This window comes from Heloderma suspectum, chromosome 3 (assembly GCF_057233095.1).
Source record: "Heloderma suspectum isolate Gila_16-S chromosome 3, 16-S_ref, whole genome shotgun sequence".
NCBI classification, from domain to species: Eukaryota; Metazoa; Chordata; class Lepidosauria; order Squamata; family Helodermatidae; genus Heloderma; species Heloderma suspectum.
In genome coordinates this window covers 309,021,512-309,039,546 of record NC_139460.1, presented here as the reverse complement: position 1 = coordinate 309,039,546, position 18,035 = coordinate 309,021,512, and the positions used below count along the sequence as shown (strand labels likewise).

At 43.4% G+C, this 18,035-nt stretch overlaps 1 protein-coding gene across 8 annotated transcripts in view; it reads right to left on the bottom strand.

Moving 5' to 3' along the window:
• The window catches only part of ECT2 (epithelial cell transforming 2), a 53,708-nt gene that overhangs the window by 24,677 nt on the left and 10,996 nt on the right, over positions 1 to 18,035 (bottom strand). For 5 of the 8 annotated variants that reach the window (XM_084847505.1, XM_084847502.1, XM_084847504.1 and 2 more), the window contains 10 exons: positions 16,748 to 16,837; positions 15,821 to 15,928; positions 6,576 to 6,649; positions 6,289 to 6,419; positions 4,915 to 5,030; positions 4,682 to 4,744; positions 4,149 to 4,371; positions 2,778 to 2,914; positions 1,554 to 1,673; positions 941 to 1,009 (listed from right to left, as the gene is read on the bottom strand). In XM_084847505.1, the coding sequence (XP_084703631.1) occupies positions 941 to 1,009; positions 1,554 to 1,673; positions 2,778 to 2,914; positions 4,149 to 4,371; positions 4,682 to 4,744; positions 4,915 to 5,030; positions 6,289 to 6,419; positions 6,576 to 6,649; positions 15,821 to 15,928; positions 16,748 to 16,837 (1,131 nt within the window). Of the gene's footprint in view, positions 1 to 940; positions 1,010 to 1,553; positions 1,674 to 2,777; positions 2,915 to 3,679; positions 4,040 to 4,148; positions 4,372 to 4,681; positions 4,745 to 4,914; positions 5,031 to 6,288; positions 6,420 to 6,575; positions 6,650 to 15,820; positions 15,929 to 16,747; positions 16,838 to 18,035 lie in introns of all 8 variants that reach the window. The other 3 variants (XM_084847499.1, XM_084847498.1, XM_084847501.1) reach the window with 1 other exon arrangement.

Here is an 18,035-nt window from a genome sequence, read left to right as displayed (position 1 = left end):
GGTTTCGTGGAATAACCCCCCATGCTGCCTGCTTGGTCTGTGCTACCAAAAAGGAAGGAAGCAGCTCTAGAAGGGTTATTGGTGGCAGCAATTGAGAGAGTGGTGAAGCAGCACAATACACCGACTGAGGGTTGTGGGTGAGAGCCTAAAGGTGGCAGTGTGAGGAGAGACACTGACTAAAAAGCACCTGACCTGGTGACTAGGAAAGGCAGACCCTGTGGCAAGTTGTTCAGTAGTCATCCAGGGGTGAGTGGAAAAGGGGGATTTGGGGGAGAACCTCGCCAGTGCAGGAGCACAGGTTGGAAGAAGGGATAGAGACACCCCCCCTCGGGTTAAGGGAACCCCACAAGCAGTGACTAGAAGTGGGAATGTGAGGGGGTCAAAAAGGCCTCAAGATCCTACAATAAGCACTTACAGAACCATTTTCCTTGGACCAGTGTATCTACACTGTGATCTTACTGACAGCATCTCAGGACTCAGATTACTCTCAGCTCCACTACTACATAAACCCCACATACATGTGAGTCTGTAAAAGTTTATTCTTTTAATTAATATCTTTAATTCAAAAGACCGATCAAGAACTACAGGACAGGCCACCACTGCAAAAACTGATTTCACACCACAGCCTAGTTCCTGCCTAAGAGTTAATATTGCAGCTAAACTATGGTTGGAATAATGCATCTGCTTAATTCACTGAGCTCAACATGTTTATGGCTTACCAAATACAGTAGTGTAAGAGTGCACCCACAAAACTTTGCGCAATGCTGTTAACACGAGCAGTAACTTTAACATTGAGCTTTATATTCCCACTAGTGCCTTCAAGACCAAGAGGCTTCTTCACATGTATTTGGGAAGGGGGAATACTCATAACATGTGAAAGAGCCTTGTAGTCTTGGAGGCACCAAATAGCAGAAACTCACAACTAGTGTGAAGGACTTACATATTTAAGTATGACATCACCAATGCTTTTGCTTTCAGTCCAATTTATCATAAGGTCTTCAAGGTCCCCCTAGAAAACAAAGATGGCATACTGTTTATTTTTTTCAAGTGTTTGTTTCATAAGATGGAGGTTCATTAGTACCCTGTACTTGTGCTACTTTCCCATTCTCAAATGACCTTTAATTAGATGCCACATTTGGAAGTGGAAGGGGGAAATAAGCACTTATTGTTTAGTATTGTGGCCAGTGCAAGGTGGTTTCAGGACACTTACTAACTAGGAGTTGAGCAAGAAATTTTACAGAATGCTAAACTCCAAAACTTAAGATAGTCTTCTGCAATTAGTGATCAAGTAAACAATCAAATTCTAAAAGTTATTAACACCACAACAACACTGGGACTTCTCACACCTGCACAAATTTATCCCAAAAAGGCACTTTTTTTTTTCCCCCCCCTAGGGAGATTGGAAGCAGCTTCTGTTTTTATTTCTATTCTTAGTCACCTCCAAAATTTATAAGTGTTAACAGTTTTTCAGGGTGGTACTAGCAAGTTGAAACCTAAGAGTTAAGCAACACAGGTTAAAGATTTACACTGTACAGCCCTTTAAAAAAAACAACCTTCATCTTGGTGTGTACATCAAGAATGTCAGGAATACTGCCAAATATGGTTTTAATTTCTTCTGGTGCAAGGATGGGGCCTCCAAGCTGTCCTTCTTTTTCCAAAGGGACTTGAAAGACCTTAAAATGGAAAGCAATTCAGAGACAGTAGTTTTATGAAATATATTTAATACCATAAAGTCACCATATTTGATGTCACGCCCAAGACAGATTCATGCCTTCCGCAGAAAACACATTTGCCCTGTACACTTATGCCATTATTTATCAACTGGAAGCACCTGGGCCAGATCTGCCACACTGAGATACGCTGCCCAATGCCCTCTTCCCTCCTCATCCCCCAACCCACAAAAAAGTAAACCTATTTAGCACCAGTGGGCATTGCCCTCATTTTTGTTATCTGTTGCCAAACCAGAGGTGGAAGGGGTGGCATGGTAACAGAACTTGCTGGCAGGCCACTTTTAGGCACGGATCCACGACCATTCATCCCCTTCTTAAAGTGACACTCCAGGGAAAGCAGTCTCGCAAGACTCAGGTCTAGCTAAGGCATTGAGTATTTAAACATGAGGTGCATGGGCCCAGTGAGCGGCCAAGAACACCTGATGCTGAAGCATTCATGACACTGAACAGGCATGAAACTTACCAGATGTCTGGATGAGAGACCGTTAGGATTCCCAAGTAAAAGCCTCTTTCAACTTGTGTGTGTATGTAGTGGATATGTGCCGGGAAGCCACGGCCAACTGCAGCTCCCTAGTGCATGGCCACCTTCTCTTAACTTAGGATGAAATCCAGTGGTGCTGTTCCACTCGTGGAGGAGCTTTTGATTCACCTCATGCCTCCACTAACATGAAGTGGGATGATTTTTACCCAACTCTGCTCCAGGGGATCAAGAAACCCTCCAAAAGTGTGCAAAGTGACACAGAGGTTACAAGGGGGTATCAGCAAAAGTTGCCCCCTCCTCCGCTGGATCAAAAGCCACCCCAGAAGCAGAATGGAACCACTGGATTCTACTCCATGTCTTTACAGATACAATTCTCCGGCATTCACTCGGAAACAGACAGCATACATTCAAATATGCCTGTCGCTTAAAAGATCAATCAGCCTGTAAATGGTTGCTGCAATACCAGTCTTAGCACAAGTCTTTTAAAGGTACATTTTAGGAAATGATGAGATAGCTGTTTGCAGCAAGTTTTCATAAAGTACAAATAATACTTTGTATTGACTTGCCTGGATTATGGTCGTCAAGATATCTACATAGTTGCTCTCTGTCTGATACAGCTCTTTTGCAACCTGCCACCTTGCAGACTGCTTTGGAGGAAGAGGAGTTGAGTTTTTGGATGGTCTTGCACATGATTTTGGAGTTTCTGGGAGGGATGGAGAAAAATATGCAAAAAGTGATTTTTTGACAAGCAGGAAAACTGCTACAGATTCCAATATATAGTCTTCCTAAAACAGACATTTCCAGTTAGTATCAAGCCGTTTTAATAGAAAAATCGAGTACTGCTCATTTCAAAAGTTGCACAAAATAACAAGTTCTCACATCAGAGAAAGACATTGTACAAGTACTTTGCAATCTCATCCAACGTCTTGCATTTCTGCCCACCACTTTTTCTCTGTATTACCTAACTATAAAGTAATTAATATGGAAGGCACTGGAAGATTAATTGCCAGGTGTTCGAGGTGCACTATGAACAGCATTCTAAATGGCATCTAACTAACGCTTACCTGTTATCAGCCCAGCAACAGTGTAAGTGAAACTGGAATCTGAATTTTACTCAAAGGTTGGTTCAGATCCTGTTACCCAACTATTACTATCATTAGCAGGTGTCCTGTCATAAGAACTACACTTGTCCTAATGGTCTTGTTTCTGGTCGCTTCTCTCACAACTCGCTTCCTGAACTTCAGTACTAATATCTGTACAAGTTGGAGAACGCTTATTTCCATCAATACAATGTGTATCTCTATTTCCTGGGACAAATCTCGTTTATTTTGCGAGTCAGGTTCCGCAAACCGATCCAATCTGTATTTTGAAATTGCCTCTTTGGTACAAGTATTGCACACCAAGTTAAGTTCTCCATTACCTAAATGGTCATTGCTATCTAAAAATGTTGAGGTCAACTCATCGTCACCTTGTGATGTTCTCGGTACATCTCTAACTGGATGGTGTTCGCATAAGACAACATCTTGCAAAACTGGAATGGAATGAAGCCTTATAGGAGTTTCCTCACTTTCCATCGAGAAAAACATGTGTGTCTGAAGATTCATTTGAAGTGCTCCATTAACTAGGCTTTCAGATGGGTTACTGCTAGCTGCCTTGATGGTTTGCTGTAGACTCGCTAAAGAGTTTAGACAATGTTTAGGAGCAATGTTATCCAGAGAAATACAACTGGCAAGTCTGCATGATTTCCTCCTCATCCGACTAAGTCTAATGACATGAGAGTTGCCCTTCTTTCTATCATTATCCATGTTCCTCAATTCTATCCTGGTCCCTGCATAGTTTGAAAAGGAAAAAGCCTGTTACTTATGTCAGTAGAGTGATTCGGTAGTGTTTTATTTTAGCCAGAGCTATTAAGATACACAGAACTGGTTTAGCTGTACCTCCATTAGTCATACTCGATTCTGGTGTGTTGGAAATATCAAGTAAGGATCCCATAGAAAGGGAATGTTCAGCCGATGGCCGTTTTCGAGGTGGGAAGGGAGACATATCCGTCTCCCTGGCCAGTTGAGCAAGGGTCTCTCTTAAACGACGTCTCTTCCGGTTGCTATTTGGAGTATTCAGAGAAAGCTGCGAGACTGAGGTTTTCAGTTCAGGACTGTCTGGCTATAATGAAATACAGACAATCAGATTGGTAACTTTACAGCTTAAAACTACAAAAAATTGTACAACATTGCCACTTAAAAGAATGGCTGGTTTTACTGTAAGCTTGCAAACAGAAGCAATATATGCTTTGACAATATTTTTTAAAAGCTACCCCCAAAGAAACATTTTATATTCAGAATTGCATTAAAAGGCTAAGACTACGAAATTGCCCAACTCAATTATATATTAAAAGGACGTAAACAAATTTTAAAATCCCACCCCATATTTAAAAATTGCTTCAAATTCTAGATTTCCTTCAGTAGCAGCTCACCTTTTCAAATAAGTACATAGATTCTCCAGCTCTGGCATCCATCTGAATACTTCCCCAAAACCACTAGAGGGAGAAAAAGCATTTTTTATAATTTGTTCAAGCCTTTGCAAAAATTTTAAAACAACGTTAAATATACATACTGAAAAGCAGGGCTAAATTATAAACCATGTTATTAGGTTATATAATTTACTATGAGTGCATTTAAGAATCCAGAATGTTATATTGAAACTAACCTCCTGCTTTACAATGTAAAGATTTTGAGAGGGCTCAAATGGAAGGTCTTTTACTGTGTTTTCTTCAACTATGAGATGAGTACACCTTTCATCACCGACAGGCAAATGCTGTCCACCTGCAGACAGAACAGGCAAGGTTAATCTGTTCCTTTCTAAGTTCACCCATTAATTTTCAAACTACACCACAGCAGTACATCAAGAAAAATAAGCCTGGAGTGATTCTATACACCACTGGGAAACATGGACAATATAGTTCTGAGCAGCTATTCTCAAAGTATCATTTAAAGGCTACAAGTAGAGAGAGATTCTTGTATTTGCAACACTGAGATCCCAAAACACATTTGACAAAGTTTATTCAGCATAAGAATGGGTTTAGACAGGAACAAATAAAAGAAAGCTAAGGCTCAATGGCACAAGTAATTGCAGGTTTTGGGGATGGAGGGTTTGATGAAAAGCACCTCTAGGAACTAGTGTCATATAGTGACAGTGATGAAGAGTGTAAGCCACAAGCCCCTTCTTGAAATTTCACAACCAGGAACATGCTACATGGCCTCAGTAATTAGCCTATTTCTCAGTCCCAGTGCCCCACTTACCTATAATTTAGGAACACTGACCTCTTACAGGACTGTTGTAAGGGTTATTAACAGATACAGAGTGCTCCAACAACTCCAGCACACTATAAATATTGTTAAGTATGATTAGTAGTAGAAAGTAAGATTCCTTATAATTAAATCAAGAGCACAGATTCTTTACATATTGCTTCAAGCTCTGGATGCTCACATTGGGAGTGGGCAACTCGTGGCCCTCCAGACGTTTTGGCCTACAAATCCCATCAGCGCTAGCCAGCACAGCCAATGATGAGAGATCACGGGAATTGTATCCCAAAATACCTGGAGGGCCACAAGTTGCCCACCCCTGCTACACATGATTCAAAGCCTCAACTTTTACATTCAAGAGAATTAAAGACAAAGTAGAAAACCATGCAACTGCAATTTGAGATACACATTCGCATGCCCTCTGTATCAAACACTCGGCATTTAGACCTGCTTTAGATGATGAAGTCAGCCTTTCTGATTCTGCAAGTCAGAAGCAAAATACGTGAATCCATGAATGGGTGTAACACACTGCTAGTGGCAGCTTGGTAAACAAGCCATCAACTGCTGCAACACATTTATAAATATAAATATTAAGTAATCTATGTGCCCTCAGTAAAGCAGCCACCAGGAACATCATAAAGGCTTGTTGGCTATTGTGTGCCCTCACTCCACCCACCCCTCAAGTTAATCTCTATACCAATGGTTGTGTTTTTCTTGGGATGCAGGGGGTGGATTAAAGCATTTTATAGAGTCCTTCCAAATGCTTTTTCATATTCACCTTGCATTTCTGTCATTTCTTCCATATTCTTCTTCTCTTCATCAGAGAATCCAAGAAAACTTAACATGCAGTCCTGAAATGGGGGAACTTTGAATTCTTTCCTGAATTCTTCATCAGCAGCACAGAAGTCACTAAAGGGAGAAAAGAGTTGGGGAAGAAATTTAGACGCAAGTTTTGTTACGTAAAGAAAGATCTCTGATCACTATCCTGCCATGGCTGATCTCAAGCAAGACCAATAGCAAATACAAATGCTACACAAGGCATCACGTCAGAAAGTTTATACATACATGTCATTTCTTCTTTCCCAAGATGTATAAATCCACTCTGCTTTCATTATTGGTGTGCCTAGACTCACAGCTACCTGCAAACCAAAACAGGAAGAGGTACAACAAATAGTCCTTTGTACTCCATACACGCAAAAATAAATAAACGAACAGGTAGTTCCCAGTGAACATCCTGGTATACCAGCCAAAAGCATTAACATGACAATAATAGTCTTCAGACACATGTAGGAAGAAAGCCAGACTATGAAGCACATGGTCTTCGATGTCTATATACTAATGCCCAGAGTATGGGAAACAAACAGAACAAACTTGAACTCTTAATACAGGAGGGAAATTATGACTTGATAGGTATAACTGAGACTTGGTGGGATGACTCTCATGACTGGAATACAGCAATTGAAGGATATAACTTGTTCAAAAAGAACAGGAGAAACAGAAAGGGAGGTGGGGTTGCACTGTATGTGAAAAATACATATCTCCGCACAGAAATACAGGAGGATGAGCTTGGTAGCCCCATCGAGAGCATCTGGATCAAAATAAATGGAGCAAAGAATAAAAGGATCCTGGTGGTTGGAGTCTACTACCGGCCACCCAACCAAGGAGAAGACAGGGATGAAACTTTTGAAAAGCAAATAGCCAATGTTTTAAGGAAGCATGATGTAGTAGTAATGGGGCACTTCAATTTCCCCGATATTTGTTGGGAGACAAATTCTGCAAAACATGGCCCCTCCAGGAAATTCCTGACTTGTGTGGCGGATAACTTCCTCCTATAGAAAGTAGAGGAAGGAACTAGAGGATCGGCTATCCTTGACTTGATCCTAACCAACAGAGATGACTTAGTGGATAAAGTAGCAGTTACAGGAACTCTGGGGGAAAGCGACCATGTTGCACTTGAGTTCTTGGTTCTACGGGAAGCAAAAGTCGAGTGTAGTCAAACGCGTACCATGGATTTTAGGAAAGCTGATTTTAATAAACTCAGAACAATGATCAGTAAGGTCCCATGGCAAGCGACGCTAATGAGAAAAGGAGTCCAAGATGGGCGGGAGCTTTTAAAAAAGGAAATTCTCAAGGCACAATCACAAACAATTCCAACAAGATGAAAGGTGGAAGACAACAGAAGAAGACAATGTGGCTTCACAAAAAGCTTAGGGATGACCTGAAAACAAAAAAGGACACATATAGGAAGTGGAAAGAAGGCCAAGTAACAAAGGAAGAGTACAGGAAGGTAGCACAGAGTTGCAGGGATGGCGTCAGGAAAGCTAAAGTTGAGAACGAGCTGAGGTTAGCGAGGGATGGTAAAAACAACAAAAAGGCTTTCTTCAGCTACGTGCATAGTAAAAGGCAGAGGAAAGAAATGGTTGTTCAGCTATGAAATAAGGATGGCAAAACGATAGCAGATGACAAAGAAAAGGCAGAGGTGCTCAATTCCTACTTTGGCACAGTCTTCTCCCAAAAGAGGGTCTATGACCCCCCTGGCAAAGGCGAAGTGCAGGCTGAACGGGCAGGATTGCAGCTCGAGATTGAGAGGCATATGGTCAAGGAACACCTAATTACTTTGAATGAGTTCAAATCTCCAGGGCCAGATGAACTGCATCCTAGGGTAATGAAGGAACTGGCAGAAGAACTCTCAGAACCACTGTCTATTCTCTTTGAGAAATCATGGAGGACAGGGGAAGTGCCAGATGACTGGAGTGGGCTAATGTTGTCCCTATCTTCAAAAAGGGCAAAAAGGAGGAACCTGGGAACTACAGACCAGTCAGTCTGACATCAATCCCAGGGAAAATTCTGGAGCAGATGATAAAGCAATCCATCTGGAAGCACCTTGACAACAATGCCGTGATTACTCGAAGCCAACATGGATTTGTCAAAAACAAGTCCTGCCAGACAAATCTGATCTCATTTTTTGATCAAGTCACCTCCCTTGTAGACCGTGGCAATGCTGTAGACATCATATACCTTGACTTCAGCAAAGCTTTCGACAAAGTGCCCCATGATATCCTGATGAGCAAACTAGCTCAAAGTGGGCTAGATGAAACAACAATCCGGTGGATCCACCGTTGGCTACAGAATCGGACTCAAAGAGTGCTTATCAATGGGACCTTCTCAAACTGGGGAGAGGTAACGAGCGGGGTACTGCAGGGCTCAGTCCTGGGCCCAGTGCTCGTCAATATTTTTATTAATGACTTGGAGGAGGAGGTGCAGGGAATGCTGATCAAATTTGCAGATGACACAAAATTGGGCGGGATAGCTAATACTTTGGAAGACAGAAACAAAATTCAAAGTGACCTGGATAGACCGGAGCGCTGGGGAGAAAACAACAGAATGACATTGAATAGGGATCAATGCCAAGTTCTGCACCTAGGAAAAAGAAACCAAATGCACAGTTACAAGATGGGGGATACGTGGCTCAACAACACTACAAGCGAGAAAGATCTTGGAATTGTTGTCGATCCCAACCTGAATATGAGCCAACAGTGTGATGTGGCTGCAAAAAAGGCAAATGCTATTTTGGGCTGCATTCATAGAAGCATAGCTTCCAAATCCCGGGAAGTACTAGTTCCCCTCTACTCAGCACTGGTTAGGCCTCATCTGGAGTACTGTGTCCAGCTCTGGGCACCACACTTTAAGAAGGATGCAGACAAACTGGAGAGGGTTCAGAGGAGGGCAACAAAGATGATCAGAGGACTGGAAACAAAGCTCTGTGAAGAGAGACTGAAAGAACTGGGCATGTTTAGCCTTGAGAAGAGAAGACTGAGGGGAGATATGATTGCACTCTTCAAGTACTTGAAAGGTTGTCACAGAGAAGAAGGCCAGGATCTCTTCTTGATCATCCCAGAGTGCAGGACACGGAATAATTGGCTCAAGTGACAGGAAGGCAGATTCTGGCTGAACATCAGGAAAAACCTCCTGACTGTTAGAGCAATACGACAATGGAACCAATTACCTAGGGAGGTGGTGGGCTCTTCCACACTGGAGGCGTTCAAGACGAGGCTGGACAGCCATCTGTCAGGGATGCTCTGACTCGGATTCCTGCACTGAGCAGGGGGTTGGACTCGATGGCCTTGTAGGCCCCTTCCAACCCTACTATTCTATGATTCTATGAACATCTTGCTAAAATCATAGTATTTGGCAAAGTAAATTTAAAAAATTTAAAAAATAAACATTAGCTTATTTTTACCCTGACTTATTATTTAAGGCTGGGTGATGGTGGTGGTTTTTCAATTCTCAGTTTTATTAAGTGGACTTAGTTTAACATGTTTTGTATTAAAGTCAGGTTTCACTTTAAAGTGCTACCCATACTAAGATCTCCTTAAATGTCCTGCTCTGCCCTGAAGATTTTTTGAAATATGGAAAGGCAGGTTATAAAACTATGCTAAGTAAGCCTGCACCCTCAGAAAACTGAAAGCATGAACCTCTTATCAAAACACAAAGTTAAAAAAAAGGAAGCAAATCTTACCTTTACAGTTAAGCATTATAAACGTAACACATTCAGAAGTAATAGCAAAACATGTTGTGGCATTACAGAAACAAGTTGGCCGTAGAATCCCTGTCCAAATGTCTGGAGACGGTGAGTGGCTGGATGGGGAGGAATAAGCTGAAGCTGAACCCTGACAAGACCGAGGTACTTTTGGTGGGAGACAAGAGGAGGCTGGGGGATGTTGACCTGGTGTTGAATGGGGTACGGCTACCCTTGAAAGACCAGGTCCGCAGCCTGGGGGTCATTTTGGACTCCCAGCTGTCCATGGAGGCTCAGGTGTCAGCTGTGAGCCGGACAGCGCTGTATCAACTCCATCTGATACGGCGGCTGCACCCCTTCCTTCCCGACCATCTGCTCCCATCGGTAGTACATGCCCTGGTCTCCTCTCGTTTAGACTACTGTAATGAGCTGTAATGTTACCCTTGAAGACGGTTCGGAAGCTGCAGCTGGTACAGAACACGGCGGCTTGCCTGATTAAAGGCAGCCGCCGGTGAGATCACATCACTCCAGTGCTGAAGGAGTTGCACTGGTTATCAGTTGTTTTCCGGGCCAAATTCAAGGTGTTGGTTTTGACCTTTAAAACCCTATATGGTTCCGGCCCAGCCTATCTTCAGGAGCGCCTCCAGCAGCACCAGACAGGCCTGCTTAACAAGATCAGCCTCGGATGGCCTTCTCTCTGTCCCATCAGCCAGGACAGCTAGACTGGTGGGGACGAGGGAGAGGGCCTTTTCTGTGGTGGCCCCCACTCTGTGGAACTCCCTCCCTAGGGAACTCCCTCTTTAATGAGCTTCCGTCATGCATTAAAAACGTGGTTGTTCAGGCAGGCATTTGGAGTGGGTTAGGGTATTTTAGAAAATGTTTTTATTGTAGAATTTTATTGTTTTAAACTGTTTTATTGTATGTTGTACATCGCCCAGAGTGGCTGAGTGACCAGCCAGATGGGCGATTAATAAATTTAATAATAAATAAATAATAAAAATATTAGGCTCATACACTCCTTCCTCCCCAACGCCTTGCATGCAGAGATTAGAAACGCCCAGTTGCACATGTAGGCTACCTGACTAGAGGTTTTGAATTATGTCCCTATTTATTTATTTACCGCCTCATTTGCTAAAAAGCCATCATTGTGTTCCTAGGTAGCATAAAAGCTTTATTTGAATGCAAATCCAACACATTTTAGTTGTTACAGCAACCAATTAGTATCCTTCTTCAGAAAATATGAATCCAACCAACTGAAACTTCTTAAGTTACTGAAAGGAAGGGGGGGTGGGATTTAAAACACCATAGAGAGCAATCCTATTCCCCCTAGACAACACCTGGGGGACATAGGATTGTTCGGATTCCTGGCTACAAGGTCAGAAAGGGGGCTCCAACCTCAGATCCAGGAAACCGCACTCCTCTCCCCCTCATAGCCGGTGCAGAGAGAACCGCACTGCCTACCTCTCCATACTTGGAAAAGGGAGCACAGAGATGGGTAAAAAGGGGCATTCTTGGGGGCAGAGAGGGGACTGGGGCAGCAGCCATACGGCAAATCCTACGGCCGCCCCAGCCTCCTTCTCTTGTCCTCCCTGAAGCCTACACTAGATGGGTGAAAATGACCGTCTAGTTTAAAGGCAGAGCGGGAGGCGCAATGCACCTCCCGCTCTGTATAGGATACTCGTGAGCCTCTGAGTTCAGAGGCTTATGAGTACCCAGGGCATATCACATAGGATTGCACCTTTAATAATTTACATCTATCTATGGGAATTGATAGGGGGAGTGCATCCCTGTTGATTCTTTCGGATCTCTCAGCAGCATTCAATACCATCGACTATGGTATCCTTCTGGATCACCTGAGGGAGTTGGGCACTGCCACTCCTTTCTCTCAGTACGGTTCCAGATGGTGTCGCTTGGGGATAGTTGTTCCTTGAAAAAGGAACTATTATGTGGAGTCCCTCAGAGCTCCATTCTATCCCCGATGCTGTTTAATATCTACATGAAACTGCTGGGGAGAGATCATCAGGAGGGTTGGGGCTGAGTGTTATCAGTATGCTGATGACACCCAAATCTATTTCTCCTTATCATCTTTCTCCAAGGAAGGTATGACTCCTCTGAATGACTGCCTGAAGTCGGTAATGGGCTGGATGAGAGAGAACAAGCTGAAGTTGAATCCAGGCAAGACAGAGGTGCTCACCATGAAGGGTCCTAATTCAAGTATTGAGGTATGTCAACCAGTTCTGGATGGGGTTGCACTCCTCCTAGTGTAGCTTTGGGGCGCTTCTTGATCCAACCCTGCTCCTGGCATCCCAGGTGGAGGCAAGGGCGAGAAGTGCCTGTTATCAACTTCGGCTGATACACCAGCTACGCCCATTCCTGGAACATGTGGACCTGGTAACGGTGGTACACGCACTGGTAATCTTTAGGCTTGATTTCTGTACTGCATTGTACATGGGGCTGCCTTTATATTTAGTTCGGCAACTTCAACTGATACAAAATATGGCAGCCAGGTTTTTCTCTGGGTCATCCTGTGGAGACCATATTACACCGGGTTTAAAATCTTTACACTGGCTGCCAATTTGTTTCTGAGCAAAATATAAAGTGCTGGTTCTTACCTTTAAAGACTTACATGGTCTAGGTCCAAGGTGCCTTAGGGAGCGCCTTCTCACCTACATCCCAGTCCATCACCTAAGATCCTCTGAGGGCTCTCTGCTGTGGCTGCCTAATGTGAGACTGGCAGCCACACACAACAGGACCTTTTCTTTTGTCGCCCCTCAGCTGTGGAATGACCTGCTGGTTGAAATGCACCTGCTGACCTCGCTGAAGGTTTTTAAGCATGCATTAAAGACTATTATTCCAGCAGGCCTTCCCTTTTTAGAACTGTTGTTCCTTTTGCTGACTTTTGAATGCTATTTTTAAGCAGTGTTGTTTTAAGCTGTGTTTTATTGTTGGATTTTTAAAAATATATTTTTAGTTCAAAGTTGCTTTTAGTTGTATTAGTTATATACAGAGGTTGTTTGTATATATTGTCCATATGTTTTAATGTAAATGGTTTTAAAACTTTGTATATTGTATTTTAATGTTTTAACTTTTGTAAACCACCCAAAGAGCTTCGGCTATGGGACGGTATAGAAATGTAATAAATCATCATCATCTATCCACCCTAGTATTTAAAAATGAGCCACACCATCCATTCCCAGATAAACTTACCATATTGTTTTAAAAGTGTAATCTCATTACTGACTAGGCCATAAACAGAGGGCCAACTGTATTTAAGGCAGCTGAGATACATTTGATCATGGAAGAGATCCAAGCTATATAACACATTGCTTTTCTGTGGGAAACCAATTAATTTATTTTATTATGGATGAACCATGCAAGCCAGGACAAAATTGTTGTTCAGTCGTTCAGTTGTGTCTGACTCTTTGTGACCCCATGGACCATAGCACGCCAGGCCTTCCTGTCCTCCACTTTCTCCCCGAGTGTGCTCAAGTTCATAGGACAAAATTGCACTCTAGTTATTAAGGATCTCCTGCCATTTGGTGTTAACTTCATAAGCACTAGTGCACTCCCAGACCTATAGATCAGGGCATCTAGCTAAAGGAATAGCTATTTGTGACAAAAGACAAACAGTTGTCTTCATGAACTATATTGTCAAGTGTTTGAGTTGCATTTATTAAACATTTTCAGTTAAACGTCATAGAGCTCTTGCTGGCCTGATATGCCTCCAAGGCATCCTATAAAGTATTAAAAGATTTTCTAACAGGAAGATGCATGATCAGGAGCCTTAAATTCAGAATCTGTTTACTCCTGCACACTTTAATGTATTAGATGTGATTGCCTCTGGTTGCAGTGAAATGTATTAAGAGATAAGATACCAAAGCCGGTTTTAAAAAAGAAACTCAAAGAGAAGTTCCTCAACAACAAAACCCCTATACCTTTACATAGCTCTTTCCCACCCTTTGCCCACTACTATAACAGTTGATCAACAGAAGAAGGGACCCCTGGACAAAGACCCCACACCTATAAAAAGCAGGCAGATGTGTCAATGAATAGAGTACTGGATACAGCTGCACATATGGATCTCTGGATCAGGCCCAGACTAGAGCACTGCAACTAACTGCCTATCAAGTGTACATCCCATATACCAAAATTTGTTTTTGCACCCAACTTGCCCCTTACTGGATTAGAGCCAGATCACCCATAGTTGAGTTACAGAGGTGTGACAAACTTAACATTTCCAGCCAATCTCCAATATTCCATGCTTGGGCAAGTTGCTGGAACGTATGGTGACATCTCAGCTTCTGGGGTTTTAGGATGAGACAGATTATCTAGATCCGTTTCCAACTGGCTTCAGGCCTGGTTATAGGACAGAGACTATTTGGTCACCTCGGTGGGAGACCTATGCCAAGAACTGGACAGACAACTGTTGTCCCTGCTGATGGACCTCTTGGCAGCTTTCAGTATCATCAACCATGGTCATCTTCTGAAGCTATATGGGATGGGACTTGGAGACACTGTTTTACAGTGGCTCTGGTCCTTCTTGAAGGGGCAATTTCAGAAGGTGGTTCTGGGAAACTCTTGCTTGACGCTGTGGCCATTGGCCTGTGGTGTCCCTCAGGGTTCCATCTTGCCCCCCCCCCCCCGCTATTAATATATACATGAAACTACCTGGAGAGGTTGTCTGGAGTTTTGGGTTTGCTAACGACACCCAACTCTCCCTTTCTTTCGTTTCCACCTAAATCCAAGGAAGCTGTTCTATTTCTAAATCAGTGTTTGATGCTGGTAATGCAGTGGATGAGGGCAAACAACTTCTTAATCCAGACAAGACAGGGGTGCTTCTGGTGAGTCAAGAGGGAGATCTTGGAATAGGGTTAGAACCTGTGCTGGATGAGGCTTTACTCCCCTTGAAGACTCAGGTTCACAGTTTTGTTATAACTCCTAGATTCAGCCCAAAACCTGGCTGTCCAGGTTTCGATGGTGGCCAGAAATGCAACTGCACAGCTGAGACTAGAGTGCCACCTACACCTATTCCTGGGGATGCGAGATCTGGCCACAGTGACAGATGCCTCAGTTACATGCTTTTGGGACTACTCTAACAAGCTCTATGGGGAGCTGCCTTTGAAAAGCATTAAGAAACTTCAGCTGATTCAGAATGCTGCAGCAAGACTGTTGACCAGGGCTGGTTACAGACAGCACATGACTCTGCTGTTACAATAGCTTCACAGGCTACCAGTCTGTTTCCAGGCACAATTCAAAGTGCTGGTTGTGACCTATAAATCCCTATATACCTTGTGACCAGGCTATTTGAAAGACTGCATTCTCCCATATGAGCCTGCCCAAGTTCTAAGATCTTCAGGGGAGGCCCTTCTCTCAGTACCATCAGCACAAGAGGCAAGAGAGAAACTTCTCAGTAGCTGCTCCCAGGCTGAGGGAGGCCAGATGCACTCCCTTCTTGCTGTCCTTCCACGAGCAGGGCAAATACATTTTTATTCAGGCAGGCCTTTGCAATGTAAGATGGTTTGCTGCTGAAGGGGGTTTTAACCGGTTGGGTGACATTTATTGCTTTCATTGTTGTATTTAATTGATTTGTTTCCATGTTAAGTTTTAATCAAGGTTCTGCTTTTAATCTGTATTTTATTACTACTAGCTGCCTTGAGTGCCATTTTTTTCAGAAAGGCAGAATATAAATAAAATAAAACAAATCAATACATTCCTTTGCATTGTACCTTCTGGCCTATGCAAAAGATTTTCTGCACCCAAACCCTAAATTTAGAAAGTGAAATGTACATACTCTAAATTTGTCTCCTTGTGTAGAATTAGCCACCAGATGTGTAACTTTTGAACTGAAATCTCGACGAATAATGCCTCCCATATGATGCACCAAGGTCACCAGTTTAACCTGTGAACAAATGTGGAATACAGTTCATCTTTATTTTTGAAATAAAACTGCTATTTGTCATAATTAGTACATCATCTAGAACACAAGTTAATTTGGATTCCCCCCCTCCCATTTGTGTAGATGCCCCTCAAGCAGCACCCACAGTTTTACCCCACAATATGCTAAGCACTTTGAATATCACTACCAACATGTCTCATATTTGGGTCCCTACCTCCCACTGATGGAAGCGCGGGCCAGCGTGTCATCCAAACCTTGCTTGGGTTGCAAGGTGGGGTGGCTTTGTACCCACGCTACAACTCACAACTTGCAGTTGGGGCTATAGGATGTGTATGAAGTCACCCCCACCACACGCCACGTTCAGACGACACACCAACCAGCTTTGCAGCGGAGGTAATTACGGTAACAATGGGCACACACACAGCACACACGGAGGCGGCGCGGGGAGAAGCCACGACGGCTTCTTTGACCCCCATGATTGTCCGAACACCCTTCTCGGCTGAAGGTCACCCAGCAAACTTAAATACCGAGTGAAGGCTTTAATCCAGGTCTCCCTGGCTCATATCCACTATGCTACTATGTGACATTGTGACATCATTCTATTCCAGTATATTTAATACAAACATGTCAGAGCTGAAGAACCTGTCGGAAGTGCCTAAAAAATCTCAACAGCTAAACATGTAAGTAGCATTGCTATAGTAGTTAAGACCAAGCTCAAAACAGATTTCCTAGTACTTGCTCTATACTCAATATTGCAACTTCTCTATGATTAATCAACATAAGTGTATTATTCTAAGATGTGTGGAAGAAAGACAATCTTACCAATTCTTCTTTCTTTCTGAATCCTGTGAAACATAACACAAGACTCAGCATACTTGCACAGTACAGTGGCCGACATGAGAAAGGCAGAGGCTGTAATAAAATTAGATTGCTTAGCCACCAGTTTCCAGAGGGATAGTCTTGTTAGTCTGTTGCAGCAAAAACAAAGAGTTCTGTGACACCCTAAAGACTGACAAGGCAGTTCAATGGTTTTATTTATTTACAACATTTGTATACTGCTCCACATCTAAAAAGATTCCAGAGTGGTGAACAAGAGATAAAATGAACAAAAGATAAAAAGAAGAAACATGATATTAAGACTATTCTTTAAAAAACAGAGTGCCAGTAAAACTGAGGCTGGTTAACCAAGGGAAGCTTCCTGTAAAAGAGGTGTTTTTCAGGAGGCGCCAAAAGTGTTGGTGCCTGCCTGACCTCCAGAGGCAAGGAGTTCCATAGGACAGGAGTCACCACACTGAAGGCTCTTCTCCGGGTGGACTCCAGTCGGGTCATAGGTCTATGTGGAACCACCAGAAACATGCCCTCTGACGACCTCAGTGTTTGGGCAGGTATGTAAGAGAGAAGGCGCTCTCTCAGGTATCCTGGTCCTAAGTTGTTTAAGGCTTTGTACACTAGTACCAAAACCTTAAAATTGGCCCGCTAGCACATAGGAAGCCAGTGCAGCTCCCTCAGCAAAGGAGTTGCATGCTAAAAAGGGGCAGCTCCCGATAACAGCTAAGCTGCTGCATCCTGCACTAACTTCAACTTCTGGAGCAGCATTAAGGGCAGCCCCACATAGAGCACATTGCAGTAATCCAGTCTTGAGGTTACTAGCACCTGGGCCACTGTGGCCAAGCTATCGCTCTCCAGGAGAAGCCACAGCTGGCAAACCAGCCGAAGCTGGTAAAAGACGCTCTGAGCAACCATCACCACTTGGGCCTCCAGCAACAGTGATGGATCTAGCAGTACCCCTAGACTACAAGCCTGATCTTTCAGAGGGAGTGCAACCTCATCCAGACAAGCAATAAGCCTATCTCCCAGACCCAGGAACCACTCATCCACGGGGCCTCCATCTTGCCAGGATTCAGCTTCAGTTTATTGGCCCTCACCCAGCCCATTACTGTATCTAGGCACTAATCCAAGACTTGCAGTCTCACCTGATTTAGATGTCACAAGGAGATAGAGCTGTGTATCATGGAATGGTCACCCAATGTTACTTTCTAAAATCAACCCCGTAGGTAAGACTGGAACCACTGTAACACAGCGCCTCCAGTGCCCATCCCATGGAGTCGGT